Raw genomic sequence first — 21,323 nt, 5'->3', positions numbered from 1 at the left:
AGTTTTTTATGACAGTAAGAACAAAAGTGGTGCTGTTTTGTGGCGTTTTCAACCAAACTGCAATTTTGAACATTCATAACCAGGAAAACTTGTAATTCTTAAGACCAAAGTTTTATATACAATATATATACAAGTGTACTTATTTAGAGTATCTAATTTTAGAATTCTTTAATTATATGGATAAGAGTTGTTGTCCATTGAAGAATTTCTGAGCTGGAGAACTCAATGGACTACATAAACCATTATGAAAATCTTATTATTTTGTATTGACGCTAATGTAATTTCTCTAAGAATGCACAAATAAAGAATATTGTCTATTGTCTATATTGTCTATTGTCAAATAACCATTTTTAACTTTTATTTTTAACCAGGTTCGGCATTGGATATGTAATTTTTATTTCAAAGGTCATTTATTTGTGTAAACACAATTTTATAACTATAGTTTTCAAAACCACTTTAATTGAACAGATTTTGTTGATTTACCGCAGTTGGTGCCTGCTTGATAGAACGCCCAAACCGTCAGATTGTCGAGGGCGGTGTTGTGATGATCGTGCGTGGTTCACTGCAAGAAGAGGCTGTAATAAATTAAATATAGTTTTAATATATTTGACCATTTCCCATCAGCTTTTTTCATATGGGCTTTGGACTTCCAATGGCAGGTTTAACAATGAATAATTAATTATCAAAATTGCAGGTTAGCAGTAAAGCGCCAAAAACCGGAACCTTTTTTCATTCTTACAGACACAACACTTGGTTATTGTTTGTAAATAATTTGCTTTATATGTCTAAGTGCAGAAGTTCAAGATCAATTTTAATGTAACTCCTGTAAATTTAGCTGTATTAGTTATTGTATAGTTAACGTTTCAAACTCTGGTATCTATACTTTTTGATCCGAGAGTAGGCAGACGTTTTCAACCAGAAAGTTTGTCGTCTAGCAGTACGGTAAAAGTGTTTAATATTTTATAGACATGAAATTAAATGTGATGACAGAATACATAATTTTATAGTATCATTAAAAAAAAATGTATAATCCTATAAAATGTGATGTACTTTTCACTGCTAGTTGTTCTTCTCGCTTTCGTCACAATTTTACAAGAACTTTTCCCAACAGCGTCACACTTTCTCGACTCATTTTGCAAAATAAGATCGTAGCTTAAACCCTGCTAGTAACAGGTTACTGGAACGGAATAACTCACAAAGTTATTTTGGTAGTATATAGGTTATTTTCAAATAGACTAACAGTATTTCCAGTGTTTGAACATAGAGCTTGTGTTGGCTTTTCTTAATTCAATCACTATATTAAAAAACACAACACCAATACTGTTAACTCTTTATTTTGTCAGGCCTTTCAATAGCAAGGCTATCTTCTTCAGTGATGTGAATTGACTTTTGTGCTGTGACTGAAGAAGACAGACTTAATATTGAAAGGTCTCACAAAATAAAAAGTTATCATTATTGGTTAGTGTTTTTAAATATACTACTTCCAATGTCTAGCGGCCACTACTCAAACACCATGCACATGATTTTACTTTGCTTTAATAAATTTTCAACAATAATGTTCAACTCAATTATGTTTTTTTTAAGATTGTATCAAACAATATTGTTATTCTAGAAAATAAAAAACAGTTGACAATTATTAATTATGAATATCTAATAGGTCAAATGTTTTCATATTGAATAGTTGAGATATTTCTAATCGATAGAATACTATATTCGATTGTCGTAGTGACTACTTATTATTATATGTAGCCCTCAAATACTATACAAATGAATTTACTTTGTTTAGATTAATTTTGAACAATATTAAGGTATTATTCAATATATTCTGTATTTTAAAAAACTGGGAGAATTATTTATAAAAAACTATAGATAGAATGTCTTTGTATTCCATAGTTTAGGTATTTTAATAATTTGATATACACTATTTTTGATTGTGGTGGTTGCCTCTTAATATACTGTAAATTACTTTGTATTATTCTTTTGCTTCAAGTTCACAGTGGACTTTTAATGGCAATTTATGTCATAGCTTAAGCCTACACATTTCTGTTTTTTCAACATCTTAATAAACACATAGCCTAACTTTAAACAAACAAAATGAATATTGAAGTAAAAAAAGGCTAGTCATACTTAAAACACCAATTAGGTTAATTAAACAAAATTATACTAACAATTCGATAAACTGATTTAGTCTATATAATAATAGCCTAGTACTTACATTCTTGTTCTAAAGGGCTGTTGTAAATATTAGGAAAAAGGTGCTCAGCCACCAAAAACTCCTACCATCATTATTAACACAACAAAAGAGTAAACCCCTTACTCCATTCCGTTCAAGTTCTTGGAAACAGTTGTAAATTCACAAAATCCTGCCAAAATTTATATAAAACAAACATGAACACAAATTATTTTCTACCAAAACTGTAATAAATACCAATTTCTACCATTTTCCTATGACATACCACCGGCTAACAAATCAGTGGGGTAGACCAAGGTGAAAATCACAGACTAACGCATAAAAAGAAACAAAGGGTCACTATGACGTTCACATAAGGCTTGCAGAAGATAGACAGGCAGGAAAAACGGAGACGTCGATTACAGCTGCACCCTTAGGAAAGTTACAAACAATGCCTGCCCCCCAAGTAAGTATTGCATCATAATCTGAGAAAATCTCTTTAGAACGAAATAACTATTCAATAAAAAACTATTCACGAAACCATACAATCATTTTTAGGGGAGTAGGGAATTTGGGGTTTTATAATAATTAAAGAATATTTCCTGAGATTCCTGCAAAGTGGTTTATTTTATTTATTTACATTTCAGTGGTTTAAACAAATTTAACAAAATGTTACATAATAACAATATATGAAGAACAAGAAATAAGAATGTGATAAATCTATAAGAAAACCCATGAACTTACGAACAATAACCAATAACACATTCTAAGCTTACAAACAATAATAACAAATACAAACGATGAGCAACATACAAATATTAATACTGTGTAAAATATTTGCATCAAATCGAATAATAAATTTAAATAAAATCAACAATAATAGACCAAGCAACACCGTGGGTATATATTGTGTCACTATCAAAGGACACTAATAACACAAGCACCACGCGCGCGCGCATAGTTTTTTTATTAAAGAGAGAAGAATTCAATTTTTCAAAAGTAGTGCTGGATTGGTTAAGTTTGTAGGGGTTTCGTCACAACTTATCTGGTCAGAAGTCGATGGCCAGATCTTGGCAATATAATTAATGACCAAAACCGTAAATATTAAAGGCAAGGTTAGGTATACTAAGGTATAATTTCTACCTGGGATGACCGTTCTAGTTCGTTTTGATTCGTGTTATGGGGGGACCACGCGAAAAGTACGTGCTACGCATCATCATCGATCACCGTATAATTTGGGCACTCTATGAATTTCTTGCACTTGTACTAGTTGAAATGAGCCCTGAAGCACCAGTATCCTGACAAAATTTGCGAAAAATGGTTGCTGACTTTGCTATTTGAACGGTTTTGTCCACTTCTTCATTGGAAGGATAAGACGATGTGTCCATCTTCCCTTTATGGATTCGCCCCAACGTTTCTGCCATCGTCTTATGGATCTACTTCTTTCTTCAGTCTTAATGACCCCTTCTTTCTAGACTTTCGCTCTTCTTTGAACCGACTTCCTTCGTTTCTGCTCTTCCGTAAGGATCTCAATTGGTACAAGTCCGGAGATGACATCTGCTGCGTCCCTTGAGATTGTGTGAAAAGCAATTGCTACCCGCAGTGCAGTGAGTCTACATACAGATGTCATCTTCCTGCGTGTAAATTGCGTTGCTAATGCATCCGCCCAAGTAGGAAGGCCATATTTCATGATTGAACTGGGTACTGACATCAGAAGAACTCGTCTGTTCTGTTTCGGACTCCTAAGTTGGGCATAAGCCGTTACGGGTCGTTTATAACTGTAGCCGCCATGGTGCTTGCATGCTGAACTTGCCCCTTAAAATTAAGACAGGAGTCTATCATTACTACCTAGGGGTTTATTGCTTTCTAGTAGATTATGTCGTGTCCGCCGAATCTGAGGTTTATGTTTCCAGAGTGGCAATGAGTGTGGCTTCCGTGTTGTGTCCTGCAAATCTTTGTCACATTTCGTTCATCTAATCAGTGTAATTCTTGAATGTGATCTCAAAAAATTACCAATACAATGTCACCAGCGAATGCTACTGGAGTTACGACAATAGTATTTACACACTTGGTAATCCATCGTACATAATATTTATTTATTTATTTATTTATTATTATTTCAACGGCATCCGCCAATATACAATAATTTCACAACATTTTCATGCAACTTAAATATAACATCAACAAAATAAATAACAACTAATTAAATTACAGAAAGTAGTGATTATGCAGTGGAATAATAAATAAGTATTAAGATTTGTGAAATAATGTTACAATAGTGAAAAATCACAAACATCATCTCCAACTGATATTAAGGGGGAAAAAACTCTATCACTCATTACTGTTGCAGTCTCTTTTTAAGGTGTGCGATGCTGTCATAAAACATATCACCATCGGAAGGAATGCTGTTTCCACGCCTATGAAGTCGAGCAATAGGACCGTGATAGCTGTAATTGTTTGAGTGGTGGCAGGTTGAAAACATATTCCTGGATCTGGTTCCAGCAGGCACCAAGAGGGATATCCTACTCAGAAGCTCTGGTGAATCGATCGCCCCGTTGATAAGCTTGTGCAGGAAAATAATATCAAACATTCTCCTTCTGCACTCCAGCGTAGGCAGAAGAAATTCCTGCTCAAGTGCGGGGACAGAGACCTTCCGATAGGCTGCACCTCTCCGGACTCCTTGAAGTCTGCAAAATTTGTTTTGAATACTCTGTAGTATTGTGAATATGAGATGCGTAATGAGGGGACCAAACAAGAGTACAATATTCCAGATTAGGCCGAACTAAAGCCTTATACAAGAGCAGTAGTGTCTCGTCACCGAACGTCCCTCTAGACATTCGAAAAATGAATCCTAGCATTTTTGTTTGCCTTCAAAGATACCGCATCAATGTGTGCATCGGGTGACAAATTTGTAGTCAAACTTACTCCAAGGTCGTTTATCGAGGTCACTCGCTTGATGTCGCCGGATACAGTGTAATTGAAAGCAACAGGATTCTTCAGACGACAGAAGGTGATTGTAAGACATTTGGTTGAGTTAATGACCATCTTATTATCATCGCACCACTCAGCAATTAGGTTCAGATCACGTTGAAGATTGAGACAGTCATAACGAGAGTAGATTTTCTTTGAATATCTTGAGGTCTATATATTAGATATATATAATATATTAGAGGAGCGGTCTCAGCTATGATTCTTATGGTTCTCCTCGAGAAACGTGGTATTCCTGAAATCCGCCATCTGTGTCGTACTCCATGATCCGTTCACTGAAGTGACATAACTACTACCTTCTGCAGGTAACTGGAAACTTCCATCTTAGACAATGTCCCCAGGATGCGATCCCACCTGGCAAAGTTTATCGTATTCCTCATAACCAGCGTGACCACAGTGTCCAACATGCACAACGGACGGACGGTAACTTGGTGCTTCGTTCAGTAGTTTCTTCCCTTCGATAGAAAAATCAAACTCTGCCGCTTCCACTTGGGGGAAAACCTCTCTCCTGCAGACACCTGTTATAAATGGAGCAGAACATCTCCCGTGCTTCTTCGATTTTTTTCAAGTGTAATATTTATGATGTCGTCCATTCCGGGGGGCTTTTGAGTTCGCCATTTCCCCGTAGTTTGCCTTCAGTTCTAGCAATGTCATTGGGGGTATTTCTCCCTTGCCATTTACACAATGTGATGTTTATAACTACGATGATGTGGGAACAGTTCTATCACGATCTTGTGCAGCATCCTCGAACACGCGGGCGGGAGCATTAGTTGGCTTTCGAGGCTCTTAATAAAACATTTATAGGGTGTTTTCCACGGAACATTATTGACCTCTACGACAAGCTCCTTCAGCTCTTCGTTTTCGTACAGGTCTTGATTACCTTGGCTAGTTTAGTGAGCGCCTTATTGTAGTTCTTAGTTCTGCGTAGTTTGGCCTAGTCTCAGCCACGTTACTTTCCTCCTCCTAAGTACACACCCCTGTCGTAGCACTGCTATCATATTGTTCCACCAATGCATTGACGAGTGTTGATTGCCGTGATTTTTTTCGAGGCATTGTCGTGTATCAGGCTTTGGTCACCTGCTTCATCGTTTCATCAACATTTCAGTGACTTTCTTGGTGTTGATGGATCTCCTTTCCAACGTAGCAGTAAAGGACTCATGGTCAAAACACCAGCCTTCCAACCTCGTTGGCCTTTTTTACCTGCAACGATTTCTTCCCGCCATCTGTTGGTATCTCCCAGGTTATCTGCCTGTAATTGCTTAGGTCGAAAGTATCCGTTACCGTGCAAGAGCTATTATTTCACGTCACGAGGTTGGGACTTACAAATGACAAGTAACGGAGCTCTTTCCATCTCTTTCATAGGTCCATTTGTTTCGTAATACTATATTTAGGCTGGATATTGTTTCTGACAGGGATTGTGACTCCTGTTAGTTTGTTTGCTTTCCCAGTTGACTGACCATGCGTTGAAGTCACCCGCGATAGCTACTGGGAAGAGCCTCTTGGTGTAGGTTGTCATGTTGTCGGAGGAACTCATGAACGTGATGTCCCATCTAACATCGGGTAGCTTGGGTGGCACATAACAGCTAAGAAAGTGAACATTTCCCAGCTTCGCTCTCACAAATCCTTCGTTAGTACAGGCGATCTTCTGGAAGGAAAGAAAGAATGAAACACTTCTTTATTGAGGCGAAATTAGGACCATATGGTCCTTTCTTACATTTCACCTCTTAAACAAAATTAATCTTAATAGTGCAAAATAAGGCTTATTAACTAAAACTTACACTTACGGTATTCCGTTCACACGGTCACGACTCAGAGTAGCCACGATCATCCGGTCCAGGTATCTTCGTCTCAGCTCCGCCACAAACAGTTTACGGCTCTCAATTTGTGTGGCAGGATCTGGTAAGGAGTTCCATAATCTACAGCAGACGGTAACAGTGAAGGATCGGTTATAGGTTGTGGTTCTGTGTATTGGAATGGGGTGTGTTTCTTCAGACCATTATTCCGGCTTTCCCGTGACGCCAATTACCCCTTATAGGTGTCGGGATTCTCATAAGGCTCAGATATCAGCAACAGGTCTGGTCTAACTTTTGACACCGACTGCATTAAGAGTTTGAGTGCTCATATGCAGTGATTCAAATTTTGCTGCCAGACTTTCATCTTCTTTGTTTGAAGAATTCTCTGGTCTCTGAAGTGACCGAGCATCTATACCTTCCAGTTATGTGTTCCCGCGCGTTGTGTTTGTGTCGCGTTTGCATGCGCGTGCGCGCGGGTGTGTGAGTTTTGAATTACATTAAATATTATTATTACTTGAATGCTATGAGTTATGCTGGAAGAGTTTTAAAAGCTGCCTTCAAAGTTACAGGACTGCAGAAAAATTCAGATAGTCCGATGGAGAGTTTTATTACCGCAATTACCTCACCATGGTGCTACTAGCATATCAATGCACAGAACGTGGTAATTGATGGGTGAGAGAAGGGAACTGTAAAGGGGAATTTTTGCCTTAACGTGTTCTAAAATTTTTTGTCAGTATTCCGATTTCTTGATCTATTTTAGATTTAAGCGTAAAGGTGGCCCTGAGTGAAAATGTTTTTTTTTTTATAATTTACTTTAAACTTTTCAAATTTCTGTCCAATATGTTATATTTAATTGAAAATTCCAACGGTTTCAGGAACAATTCGACACTATTTTAGGTTTACCATGGGGGTATCCTAAATCTAAAGGAGACTAAAGTTGAACTGTTTAGTTATTCAGTTAACACAATCGTGATGTAATAAATAATGGCGTTTTTTTTACCAAAAGCTTCTGCACGTAACATGGCATTTGTAAAGTGTAACTAATTTTTACAAACCAATAATAAAGAACACTTCTTATCGCCTGTTTAAAAATGTGTATAACTACATTTTACAATTAAAACTTATTAATCTTGACTTTACAGGTGAAAAACCACTTACTATCTGCTGATTAAGCTGTCTATAAATATAATAAATAATGGAGTGTTAAGGGAGTTTTCAAGACCAGTAGGGCGTAGAGCGAATAGATTTTCGAAATAAGATTATGTTTATGTATTAACCAGGAAGCTCAAGAATGTCCATGTAAAATTCAGTAGAATCAGACCAGTAGTTGTTACGTGAGTGGATAAAACACGCGCAGAAACAAACAGAGCGACACCAATATTTTTTTTGTATATAATAGTATATATGAATTTCTACATGATAATTAAGAAAAAACAGTTTCACAAAACAACAAAAATTAATTGTGTTCAACAGTATGTGCAGACACTAGTGTAAGTGGAATTTGATGTCGAACATCGCCACAACTATTCTTTATTCCTAGCCCTTGAGTGATGTTAATGTTAATGTTTTTTGGTTCTTGAGGCAATATCAACAGGACTGGGTTATTGCTCTGGTGGGAAGATACTGGATATTAAGAAGAAGTTATTTTGTTTAGATGTTAACCTATCCGTTATATACATCCATGTAGGTTGTAATAACTTAAGAAAGGGTTTCAGTGGAGGCCCAGGATACAATGGAGAACGTGTAAAGCTGGAAGCCCTTCATAGTATGGCAGACCTGCTTTACCCTGTTATAAGGTTTTTTTCCCCAAATCCTAAAATATTTCTGACAGTGTATTATTTTTGCGTTAAGATCTTAACGCAACAAACGCAGCTTAAGATCTTTTCATGACTTCCATTCACAACTTGAAATCACATGTATAAAATTTTGATGACATAATGAAAGTTATGCTCAGATTATTTTGAAATAATGAACTCCTTTACATTTACTGTATATATTGGGTGGGTGAGGTCTAAATCGCTGATTTTAGTCACCAATTAATTAGTAAAATAATTTTGCTTATACGAGTTTATCAATATATCTCATTTTAAAGGAGTGTACTAAAACATCCTTTTGGGAGTTAAACACTTGATTATGAAACCTTCTAAGAACACAGCTATAGTCCAATAGCAAGAGTTTTCTCACATGAATTTAGAAACAAAACTTGAAACTTTGACATGAAAGTAAATTTTTTAATTCACAGTAGGCTTTATAAGAGCTTAACTTTTAATTTGTCTGACTTGACAAAAATAGCCTCTTTTCTTCCCATAAATCGCTCACATAAAAAAGAATTTTCCAATTCGAACAGGTTTAAACTGATAAATGGCATTGCTTTCATTGGTGAATTCACGTCAGACGCGATCTAAGCACCAAAGCATCAGATTGTAATTTATCACAAAACATTGCCAATCCCTATACTTTATTTGTAACACGTTGCACATTTTGAAGGGGAAAGTTTTTTGAATATTACATTTTGGAATTAGAATGATTTTTTATGTTTTCTTAGGGTTAACTCTGCTGCCGAACAACAGAAGCAGCAGTTAAAAAAAACTTAAAGTAACAAAAATTTAATTTTTGTTTTTAAACATAAAACTGTTTAGAACGGTGAAATTTGATGTTGGTAACAATATTTGAATACATGCTAAATTAAAAGAAAATTATTTCTAAATATAAAAAATACAGGTGTTTAAGTATACTTTGTAAATTAAAAAAAACTACCAATCACCGAGAAATATTAAATTTGGCACACGCGTTACTCGTCACATACATAGAAAACAGTGGGGCTGGTGTTTATTTGATTTTGTACCGTGGGCTGTTTACTGCGATGAGACCCTCATTGTGGGCCGTGTCTTGTCACAGTAAATCTGCTAACAGTTATTTAATATTCGATTTAAATAGCTCTGGTTTCATCGTATTTTTATACATGTACTATACATGTACTAAAAATTGTATTGTCGTAATTCTTTCACAAAATTACTTAATTTAAGACATATAAATGTTTAAAATTTTAACGGACGCCATTTAAAAGCAATCAAATAATATAATATTTTTGTATTTTTTATTAGGTTTTAAGGTTATATATATATATATATATATATATATATATAATATATATATATATATATATATATATATATATAATATATACTTTAAGTATTATATATATATATATATATATATATATATATATACTTAAAGTATATATATATACTTTAAGTAGACACATTTAACCGAAGTATACATTTAAACTCAACTTCTTCGGCCGGCAAACGTTACTACAGCAGCGAAATTACTCATACCTTAGACTTGAAATAAATTGTTTATCTTAGGACAAGAAGCTGAGAAAATACACTTAGTCCTAAAAGGACCTTTTACGCTGCTTCCGGGGTGACCGATTATTTCGGATGTATAAGGTTTGGTAGTACGGCCTGCCTCCTATCGGGATAATGAGGAATGCTTTTGGACCTCACTCTCAGACATGTCTAGTAACAAGAAGGAGAGGCCAGCTCTGTATCAGTCTCTCAAGTCAAAGCGGGCAGAGGTGGCACACCCTACTGTCTAGACTAGCAACAGCATTTCACACTTAGGGAGCCCCACCAACGCCAACAGTAATCCCTCGCAGTAGACTAGACCTATAGATTTATCCTTGCACCCCAATACCACGAAATTCCCTGTTAATGAGGTTTTGCACCCGGATATCCATATACCCAGATTTAAATTACTCATCGGTTTTTGTTTTAACCAGTGTAGGTTCCAAAGTATCCCTTTGGGCGTATATAACACTGACTGGAATTATACGCTTTTTTTCTGAAGTAGACTTTTCAGAGAGAGTATATATATATATATATATATATATATATATATATATATATATATATATATATATATATATATATATATATTTATTTATTTATTTATTTATTTCGCCATGGAAACAAGGAAACTAACAAGGGATTTTATTTACCTTTTAGCAATGCACATTGGAATAATACGGGTACCATAAACATGTCTATTTCCGTTTAATAGTTATTTTAGAGCTCTAACATACTATAGTAACTAAGTGGGGCTCGGCGCGGAAGAGGTGCTGCCTAGTAATGTTTTCTAATTAATTAAAATACACATCACATGTTATTCCACTAAGATTTTTACAAATTTAGTATTCCTCCACTCTGGGCTTAAATATTTCAAGTGTTACTGAAATTGTTGGAGCTGTTCACTAAAAAAAAACACACACACTATTGAATTGCTGTAGATGGAGCTTATATTGGCCACTTTTAACTTAGATGAAAAACATAAAACCAATATTTAAGACTTTTTTATTGTTTTGTACACAAAACAATAAAAAAGTCTTAAATATTGGTTTTAAAACAATAAAAAAAGTCTTAAATATTGGTTTTTATGTTTTCCATCTAAGTTACACTATTGAATGTTGGAGAGAAATTTGTGTATTTCATTATTTCACTATCGACAAAATAATTGTGTTTTTTTAACAGTTTAGTTATTCTTAAATTAATTAGGTTGTTTGGATTATTTTCCAGTGACAACCAATCGTTTACACGAGTGTGTATTATCGTGTCATTACAAAGGTTATACCTATAGCTATTTAATCGGAAACCGTGTGAAAATCAGGGTAACTGCTAGTCAGTAATTAAAAGCTTTGACTGTCAATATTAAAACTAGTTAAACAAATAATGAAAAAACCGCGGCATATTTTTACAGTTGGTAGACCTGTCAAATGAGTTTTACATATTTTGAACAAAAAAAGATGGATTAGATTTCGGAATTTTACAGCTTAGGATTGGATTTGATTATTGAATAGGTTAGAAGAGGGGCGATAGACGACGGATTGAAAATTTTTAAAGAAAACTAGTTTTGTCAAAGAAAATAAGCCGGGTAGTCATACAAAATACTATTTGAAGTGTCTAGTGATCTAGTTTAGGACAAGTTTTTGCGTTTCTATTCCTAATATTTCAGTGTTGTGGAGTTTTTTTTTTTTGCAGGATATTTTATAATATTCCATTATACATTAAAAGATATAGTGTGGACAGATTAAAAAAAAGTTAAACTGCGTACAATAATATATACCTACTTTAATCTGAAATATTTTAAAAATGACCTACCAACTGTATAGAAACACAACAATTGGAAACACATTACAGGAAAGTCTAGAGGAACTTATGCAGGTAAAAACCTTTTTTCCCCAAAAAGCGTTTTAAACTTTATAATGTATTATTCAGTAAAGCTTATTTTACTAATAATGAGGCAAGCCTAATGTGCGGTCACCCCTCAGGCTCGGGGTTTGGGCCATTTCCCCGTATACATTTTTTTTTCTTAACAAGTGTTTCTAAGGCCAATAAATAATAAATAGGCCTATATGATATTTTACCATGTGACTCTTCTCTTAGGGTGAGTAAGTAACCTCCCTGTTTCTAAAACATGTTTCAGTGTCTTAGCCTATTTTCTAGAAAACTCATCAAAAATAATCATCCCCTAAGTAGGCTAACATAAGGGAGGTCAGAGGATCCCACTAAACGTAATAGGGGCATGGAGGTAGCCTACAAGTAAGTTACCTGTAATAGTTCCACAAAAGCGATATTGTACAAATAATAAATTCATATTGTACGAAATTTAATTCAATAAGGGGACTCTGTTTAGGTAGGGTACGATAAGAGGACCTGGTTTTTTTATATCGAAATTGGCAAACGATATTACTTAATCATAACCGTCTATATACCTAAATCAATCGATACTAATTAATTAATTATTTTGAACTATTAACTTAAAATCATCTATATCAACAGCTGTAAACACTTTAAAATAATAGGCCTACATGTAGGGTAATATTTCAATTTACATAAATAATTTTTATTATTAAAAATGGCAGTCAATTTTACAAAACTACACAACATTGCTTTGAAAGATGATGACATGTTTTTCGTGGTTTTCAACAGGTTTGACTAGTACCAAAAAACCCATTAAGTGAAATTTGGGGAAAGAAATAACTGTAACTGTAAGAGGAGCAAATATGGTCGTCTTCAGTTTTCCTAATTTTGATTATAATAATTTTTTTGATCACTGTAAATATTAAATTCATATTTTAATTTAAAACGTGTGATTGTTATTGAGGACTATAGGTACTTTTATATCGATTAATAGTCTAGGATTTGAGATGCGAATGTTAGGTATCGATGACTACATTCTTCGATATAAAAAACCGGGTCCACTTATCGTACCCTACCCCTCTGTTTTTCATAATGATTAGTATAATCATCGATTACTCATACAGGCCTATCACATACGAGATTATCAATCGCTATCAGCCTATCTATAGTCATAGTTACAATCGTGTTTTAAAATTAAAATAGCCTAATTAGTTAAATAATATACACAGTGACGATCTCATAAATGATAAAGGATCCTAAATTATCAAACAAATTATTAGAACAGGAAAGAGGAAACACTCAAAAAACAATAATCAGTGGGGTTATTGATCGGGATAGCCAATCAAGATTTCACTGTTATTAACGTATAGCTGCTCATCCTCCTGAACAAAAATATATATATGGTTTTAGGGGTGGAAATCACAAATAACTTGATTTTTTATAATTAAAATGTAAATTTTTTAAATTATGCTAAGGCTTAGTTTTTATGGAATTTCTCTACAGTACTATTGACGTATTATTTTTGTTTCAGTATGGCCAAATAACACCTGGACTTGCAATGAAGGTTTTACTTCAGTTTGACAAATCCATCAATAATGCATTAGCTACCAGAGTCAAGTCAAGATTGACATTTAAGGTAAAGTGCTTAAACATTGTTAGTGCAGTAAATGGTATTTGATTTATCTGTCGAGTTAATCAAAATTTTCAGTGAGGAAATAAATCAATGGATTATTGAACATTTGGAAACAAGATTAATGTGGTCAAATTATGTTACTTTGTTTTATGTATATATATATAATTAGTATTATATTTTTTATATATCTTGCAAATAAAAATTTAAATGTATACATCTTTATAAATAAGTAAAAAACAAGTTTTTTAAATGTAAATTTCAGATTTTGTAAATAAGCTTATCTTTATTTTACCAATAAGTAAGTATTACAATAATATTAATAAAATTCCTGATATAATAAAAGCAGAAAGGAAGTACAATAAATTTTGTAATAACATAAAAACATATTTATTACAGTGAATGATATACATGACAGAAATACATTGTCTGTAGAGTTTAAAACCAAAGCCTGTCCTTTTTAAAAGTGTTCCCAGTTGGTAACATAATTTACTGAAATTCTGTCACTGGTTTTGGCATCTTTATTACATTAACATATTGACTTTAATACAATACTGTATACTCAAATATACTGTATTACTTTATTCCGAGTCACTTAGCAATATTGGGGTCGGATGTGAAGTGAATTTTGTAGATTGAGATTTACGAGGTGTGTCCAAAAAGTATCCGACCTTGACGTCTGGCATGAACTGACGTTACTCGGCGGCAACGGCAATCTGATCCCCTTCAAAGTACTCCTCTCCACAAGCCACTATCTTATTCCAACGCTCCTCCCACTTCCGGAAACACTCCTTAAATTCATTGTGCGGAATGGCTAACAGGACCTTCGTCGCATTTTGTTTTATTTGTTCAACATTGTCAAATCTTTTTCCTTTCAAAGGAATTTTTAATTTCGGAAATAGCCAGGAGTCACAAGGAGCTATGTCAGGACTGTAGGGAGGCTGTTGTAGTTGGTTGATGTTGTGTTTGACAAAAAACGCTGAATAAGATTTGAGGAATGAGCTGGCGCGTTGTTGTGGTGCAGGATCCAGTCACGGCTTGTCCACAGTTCAGGTCGTTTCCTTCGCACTGCCTCTCATAGCCGTCTTAGGACCTCAAGATAATACTCCTTATTCACTGCTTGGGCTCTTGGAGCATATTTGTGATGAACAACGCCGTCCTGGTAAAAAAAAACTGTCAGCATTGTCTTGACATTGCTTTGACTTTGTCTTGCTTTTTCGGCCGTTGCTCTTCGCGAGTTTTCCACTGTGAAGATTGAGCTTTTTTTTCAGGGTCGTAGCCATAAACCCATGGCTCATCATCACCAGTAATAGGCTTTTTTAAATAGCCCTGGGTCACATTTTATCAACTCCAGATTGTCCTGTGCGATTTCAAGTCGACAGTTCTTTTGGTCTTCTGTCTGCAGCCGAGGAACAAATTTTGCCGAAACACGGTTCATTTTTAAATCTTCGTGTAAAATGTTACAAACTGACGATTTTGGTATTCCTAAATCTTCTTCCAGCTCTCGGACAGTCAATCGACGGTTTTCATTAATTGCTACACGTTCAAAATGTTCAGCGTTTCTGGCCGTTGAAGGCCTGCCAGATCGGTCATCACTCTCCACTGATATGCGGCCATTTTTAAACCGCCTAAACCACTCTTTCATTTGTGTATCGCCCATAGACACGTCACCATAAACTTTCTGTATCATAGTAATCGTCTCTGATGCTGAATGGCCAAGTTTTGGGCAAAATTTAATGCAAATGCGCTGCTCAACACGTTCAGTCATATTGAAATGCGACACACACATAGCAGTAATGTACGGAACAGAGCGCTGTGACTCACTGAGTGACCGGATTGTACTCAATGCCTAATATGGGAAGGAGTAGGCTCGCTCCTCCCCTCCAATAACCGGTTCAAGCCGGTCGGTTACGCCGCGGCCACCTACTAGTCGGCGGTTGGATACTTTTTGGACAGACCTCATAGTACTTAGTAGTTTCAAAATTCTTATTCAATCACAACTTTAAAATGTATCACAAGTAATTCTATGAGTATCATTACAATAACTGAAAACAATTTAAATAATTTACTTTCCAAATTGCAAAAATATTAACTTTTTCAAAATGACAAGCTTAGCATGATAGTTTATTTAAAATTATGTGAAGACCTAAACATGAATGGTTTTCTTATTTTTTTAGACAGAATATCCACTTTCAAATTACATATTTCCCATACTTTAATATATTGTAAATAAAACCGATACAGCTTGACTGTGGCCAGATACGGGACTGCAACAGCACAATTAGGCAACTTCATCATGGTAACATTATCACTGCTTTGACAATGATGTTGTAAAATCGAAACACATAAGCACAATAGCTTTTGGATGGAAGGTATTTAAATACCGATAATTGCAATTCAGGGGCTATAACATGAATCTTGATACGCAGGTCAGTCATTACTCGTAGAGTATATCAGTGATACCAGCATAAATTAAAAAAATGTTGTACTGTTAATGTTGAGTTGTATAATTTTAAATCAGTTGTGTTTTTGCGCAATTTGTTACAGGCTGGCAAACTGAATACTTACAGGTTCTGTGATAATGTGTGGACTTTCATGCTGAACGATGTGGAATTTAGAGAGGTCCAAGAGGTGGCTCGAGTTGACAGAGTGAAGATAGTTGCCTGTGATGGGAAAAGTAAGTACCGTATCGGGAAATACAATATGGTTATGTATTTCCATGAGAAATGTGTATGTATAATTATTTGTAACGTTATTAATGACAATTTTTTTTTTTACCCAGCAGGGATCACTTCTGGCTGGTTTATACCTACCAGTTGAACATACCACTGGGCACAGCAAAAACTGATGTGCCACTTCAATCTGGGCAACCTTATGGATGTCCAGTAGCGGCACATCACTAACCGCAAATGTTGAGATTCTGGGGTTCATGGGCAATTCGATAGGTTTAGTCTGCTGTGGAAGATGACTGTTGGAGTTGGTGGGGTTTGTTCCCTTACCTCAGAGGTTCTTGTTAACCTCAACAAGGGTGTGCCACCCCCTGCCTACTTTGACTGGAGAGGCTGGTTCAGAGCTGGCCTCCCCTTCTTCCGGGATGACTTTAAGATGTAGTGCCCTAATTCTTCCTCATGGATCTCGATAGGAGGCGGCCCCTACTCCCTAACCATACCCATCCTGAATATCCTATCACTCTGGAAGCAGCGCAAAGGTTCTTACAGGACTAAGTGCAATTTATAAGCTTCTTGCCCTAAGAGAAAAAAAAAAAACAAAAACAATTTTGCTGAGCTATGTATATAAGTATCCTGGAATTTGTGTATTAATTAATGATAGAACTAAATTGGGTTTTTTCAGTCAAATCGTGCGAGATATATCTTTAATCCAAGCTATGTGATGCAGGAAAAATTAATGCTAGGTTAAGTAGAAGGTGATTAGTTTGAAGCTTCTGTGATCATACAAATATGGTGTGAATTACAAAACTTGTAGTATATTTATGTTTGGATAGTCACCACCTGTAATCTCCGATAATTGAGGTTTTACTATAGGAGTATTTATGGAATTGTAGCAGTGTTATCACTTCTGTCCATACTTTGTTACAGATGTGGGTGAGGAAGCTGCTCTGGCCAGGCGATAAACCGATCCACTTTGTGTCACTGCATTTCTTGGTACTGTTTAACTCACAGATTCATCTTTTTCATGTAAAATTAAACTATAATACATTTTTTTATTGTTTAATTAAGACAACCATAATGTACCTCCTGTTTTTCCTAAATATTAAAAAAAGGAGTTTTTAAAGTAAACTCCTTGTTTCCATCAGTATTATTTTATAAAATATTAACAGTTACACACGACTTTCCGTAAAATTTCCTGCTGAAAATAAGGACAAATTTCTTTTTAAATGGCATTCTAAACACTCTTGAGATAGTCACTGAGAGATATTTCACTCCTGATCCATTTTAGATTTGAGTTGAAAGAGCAGTGTTTTGGGACCCTGAAATTGGAGAGCAAACCAGTTTTTATTAGTATCTGTGAATTAACTCTTAATTTCTCTCCAACATTCCATGATATTTGATTGAATAGCTTCAACAATTTCAGCAACAATTGAACTATCGGTAAAGGATGTAGCCAGTGAGGGGTCCAAGGGGTCAGGACCCCCCCAAGTTTTCAATTCTTTTTCAATTACTTTTTAGCAAACGATTATTATAATTTAAATAGTTGACTGTTACTGACATGTACTGCTGGAAGATCGTTCTCAACAAAGACAGTTCATATTATTTCAGTGTTCATAGTTAAGAGCTTCGTGCGTTAACTGAAATTGTGAATGGGCCTTATTTTAGACTTTGTGCATGTATGAGCACTTCTGGGTGGAATTAATTATACTTCCGACATCATTAAAAAGGTGAGTTTTCTAATAGCCTTCATATACATAGTAAAATATAAAATTGTCACTTTGTCCTTGATATCTGCATTACACTACTGACCAAGCACTGCATACTAAATGTTTGCTGTAATTTTTGGTTAAAAGTATATTTTTACTAAATTTTCAATTTTTTTAGTTGGATAAACTATGAACTCAACAATGGTTACAGAAAAGGATGAAATATTGAAATAAGAAGTGTTATTTTCAAGCTTACCCGCTGACTGCCTAGCCCGGACAACTAGGATGGTGCTGTTTTAGTCATTCAATATAGGAGGAAGTAGTGACAAAGATGCAGTTGCCAAATTCTTTTTTTTTTTATAGTCAAGTGAACATAAATTTACTGTGCATCCAGTTAAAACTGAAATGAGGGAGTATTGCAAATTTCCAAATCTGTAGCAAATGTTAAGACAACATACAGGAAGGTTTTTCCAATACTTAAGGATGGACATAGAAACTTTTGAATACAATAAAATTTCAAAAATCATGGTATAATGTTCATGGTAATCTGACAGAGCAGGAAGAGGGACTTGCACTAAGATTATGTTTTTTAGTTAAAGGTTCATCATTCAAACATTTGTCATTACCATACAGTATGGAACATCAAACATTGGGAAAGATCGTTAAGGAAACTGTGTCAGCATTATGGGGTGTATCGCAATCCTTGTTAATAATGGCAAAGAAAGATAGTTTGTTAATATATCAAAAGATTTCTACAAGATGTGGAACTACCCCACCTATGTGGGAGGTTTCAATGGAAAACATGTGAAAATGATTGCACCTGCAGACTCAGGACTATGTTTTATAATTATAAACACTGTTTCAGTAGCTTTACAATGAGTGGCTTACAGAAAAAAATTTGGAAAACAAAATGATGGAGAAACTTTCCAAATGTCAGATATTTTTACAAAATGCTTCTGAACAATACCTAAGTCCTTCCAAAAAACAAATGTTTACTTTTAAAAGACACAAAAATTTCTTTTTTTTTTGCTGGAAGACAATGCTTAACCTTCAACGACTCATCTTATGAAGCCTAAACATTTTGTCTGAAGAAAATCAGTGGAATGCTCCTCTGGCATTTTTTATCCATAGTGATACAATTTTTAAAAGCAATTAAAACTGACGAGTAAACAGCTGTCAAAGTAACAAAATGTAGTGTGTAGCAAAATACTGCCATTGATAGAGAAAGAGATGAATACCACTTCAAACAAGTAGCTTTTTCCTAGTAAAATAATATGTTTGGATAGATGTGAAACAAGTAAGAGATGTATTAAAAATGTATTTTAATGCTAACTCTATTTTATAGAAAGAGTGATTAATATTCTTGCCATTAAAAAAAAAATTGTATCCTCTTATTTGTGGTAAATTGTTGAGTGAGAGATAATTAAGTGTTGCTAATATATAAGTGAAGATTCATGTAGCATTTAAAGCCTGCAGATCAATTTGTTATCAAGAAATTGTGCGGACAGACAGACATTTGCCAACCCCACAAGAGATAGGCTTCGTTAACTCTCAGCCAATAATATATATTTATGGAAAACATCTATTTCTGTATTTTAGTCTGAACACTTTGATGTATAATGATGATCAGGTTAATATAACATTTTTAACAAAAACCTACGAGTAGCCCTAAAACAAGGTACAGGTACAGGAAATTCCCATACCCGGTCTAGGGTCAAATGATTCTTAGGAACTGCCTTTTTTTAAACAAAGTAATTAATGTAATTTTTGTCTAGTTACTTTTAAAATAAATAAACACTCAGTTCTGAACACCACTAGAAAACAGATAAAAGACCTTCCCCTGAAAAGAGAATGTTACTATTACGGTTTAAAACTTAGTCCAATGTTTATATTTATTACTATTAATATTATTATTAGAATACTGGGTGAGTCATTCTTGGGCATTAGCATTTACTCAGTATAATTTGACTATAGTTGGAGCTAGTACGCTGTCTGTTAAAGCAATACGGTTTTCTTTGTTTGAAGTTTGTTTTCGACAATGGAAGGATTGTGAAGGAAACAGGATTTTTCCGGACATTTGCCATCCTTCAGTGATAAAAAAATCAGTAACACTAAGTTTTGAGATCTGTAATCTAATCTCTCCTTCAGGTAAATAACTAAACTAACACATAATTACAAACTAGATTAAAATAAACAAATAATACCAGAGTGTTGTGACACGCATAAGTCAGGAATCACAACCACCATGTTGTGTGTCAACTTCACTAACTCTAAAACATGCACTTAATAAAAACTAAGCACAACACTAATTATTAAAACTGAACTACAGAATACAGGTCACAATAGGTCTGCATTCGTGGACCAACCGCCTACGACTGACCAGAGGCCAATAGCAAATGGCGATCGTCACAGCAGAAACAAGATGGCGGCAAGAAAAGGAAGGGGACAGGAGCAGCTCTTTTTTAATTATTGGTTCATGCTAGATGAACTTCCTAAAACTATACTGTGACTCCACCTGTAAGTGACCATACTGGTTTATTACAAATATTTGCTCACCACCTTACTTGGAGCTTTATAAACAATCAAGGTAGCAATTCTTCCTGCGGTCAACTAGATAACGTGCAAGGTTCCACATGTCTGTGCACGTAAGCAGCTGTGAGACAATTTCTAGATGGCAGTAAGTCATATGTATCACTGTATTGTTTCACTGTGCCATGTTTGTTTATTTCACTTGTTAAACAAAGTGCAATCTTTGAGTCCAACACGGAGATTGGCTTTCCTTTCTGTATGAGTCGATTCACAGCTTCCAATCTAATTAAAACTTCAAATTCTCATACAATATATTTGAGTGAATTCAAAGTGCTTTCAAACTACAGTAGTTATTTCCAATTTTTCTGTATGTGTCATCAATTGTAACAAAATTTTAAAGGATCAGCAATATTTTACTTTATTACCTTTTTATCCTCTTCAGTCTTCATCCAGTCTTCTGTCATCTATTCAATGCAGTCTTCTGCAATTGAATAGATTATACCATGGTTCTATACCAATTTTAATAAAGAGTCAATGTTTAACACGTTTCAATCCCAGTGACATTGTGCACATGTCACACCAGTATTACCGACAATGCTACAGTAGCATCAAGTACAGAGGTATAGCATCGATGAAG

At 34.8% G+C, this 21,323-nt stretch overlaps 1 protein-coding gene across 1 annotated transcript; it reads left to right on the top strand.

Moving 5' to 3' along the window:
• Positions 1 to 11,738: 11,738 nt before the first annotated feature.
• LOC124353182 (transcription initiation factor IIA subunit 2) lies at positions 11,739 to 17,501 on the top strand. The gene is made up of 4 exons (XM_046803054.1): positions 11,739 to 12,173; positions 13,684 to 13,788; positions 16,330 to 16,459; positions 17,379 to 17,501. Exons 1-4 carry the CDS (start codon positions 12,102 to 12,104, stop codon positions 17,411 to 17,413), a joined length of 342 nt encoding a protein of 113 aa, XP_046659010.1. The 5' UTR covers positions 11,739 to 12,101; the 3' UTR covers positions 17,414 to 17,501.
• Positions 17,502 to 21,323: the final 3,822 nt, after the last annotated feature.

Source organism: Homalodisca vitripennis, chromosome 1, assembly GCF_021130785.1.
Source record: "Homalodisca vitripennis isolate AUS2020 chromosome 1, UT_GWSS_2.1, whole genome shotgun sequence".
In the NCBI taxonomy this organism is placed as follows: domain Eukaryota; kingdom Metazoa; phylum Arthropoda; class Insecta; order Hemiptera; family Cicadellidae; genus Homalodisca; species Homalodisca vitripennis.
The sequence above is the reverse complement of the archived record's forward strand: the minus strand, read 5'-3'. Positions and strand labels throughout refer to the sequence as shown.

Coding starts and splice junctions, on each gene's coding strand:
- LOC124353182 (XM_046803054.1), top strand. CDS start 12,102: ATGACCTACCAACTGTATAGAAACACAACAATTGGAAACACATTACAG. Junction 13,789..16,329: donor AGTCAAGATTGACATTTAAG/GTAAAGTGCTTA, acceptor AATTTGTTACAG/GCTGGCAAACTGAATACTTA. Junction 16,460..17,378: donor AGTTGCCTGTGATGGGAAAA/GTAAGTACCGTA, acceptor ACTTTGTTACAG/ATGTGGGTGAGGAAGCTGCT.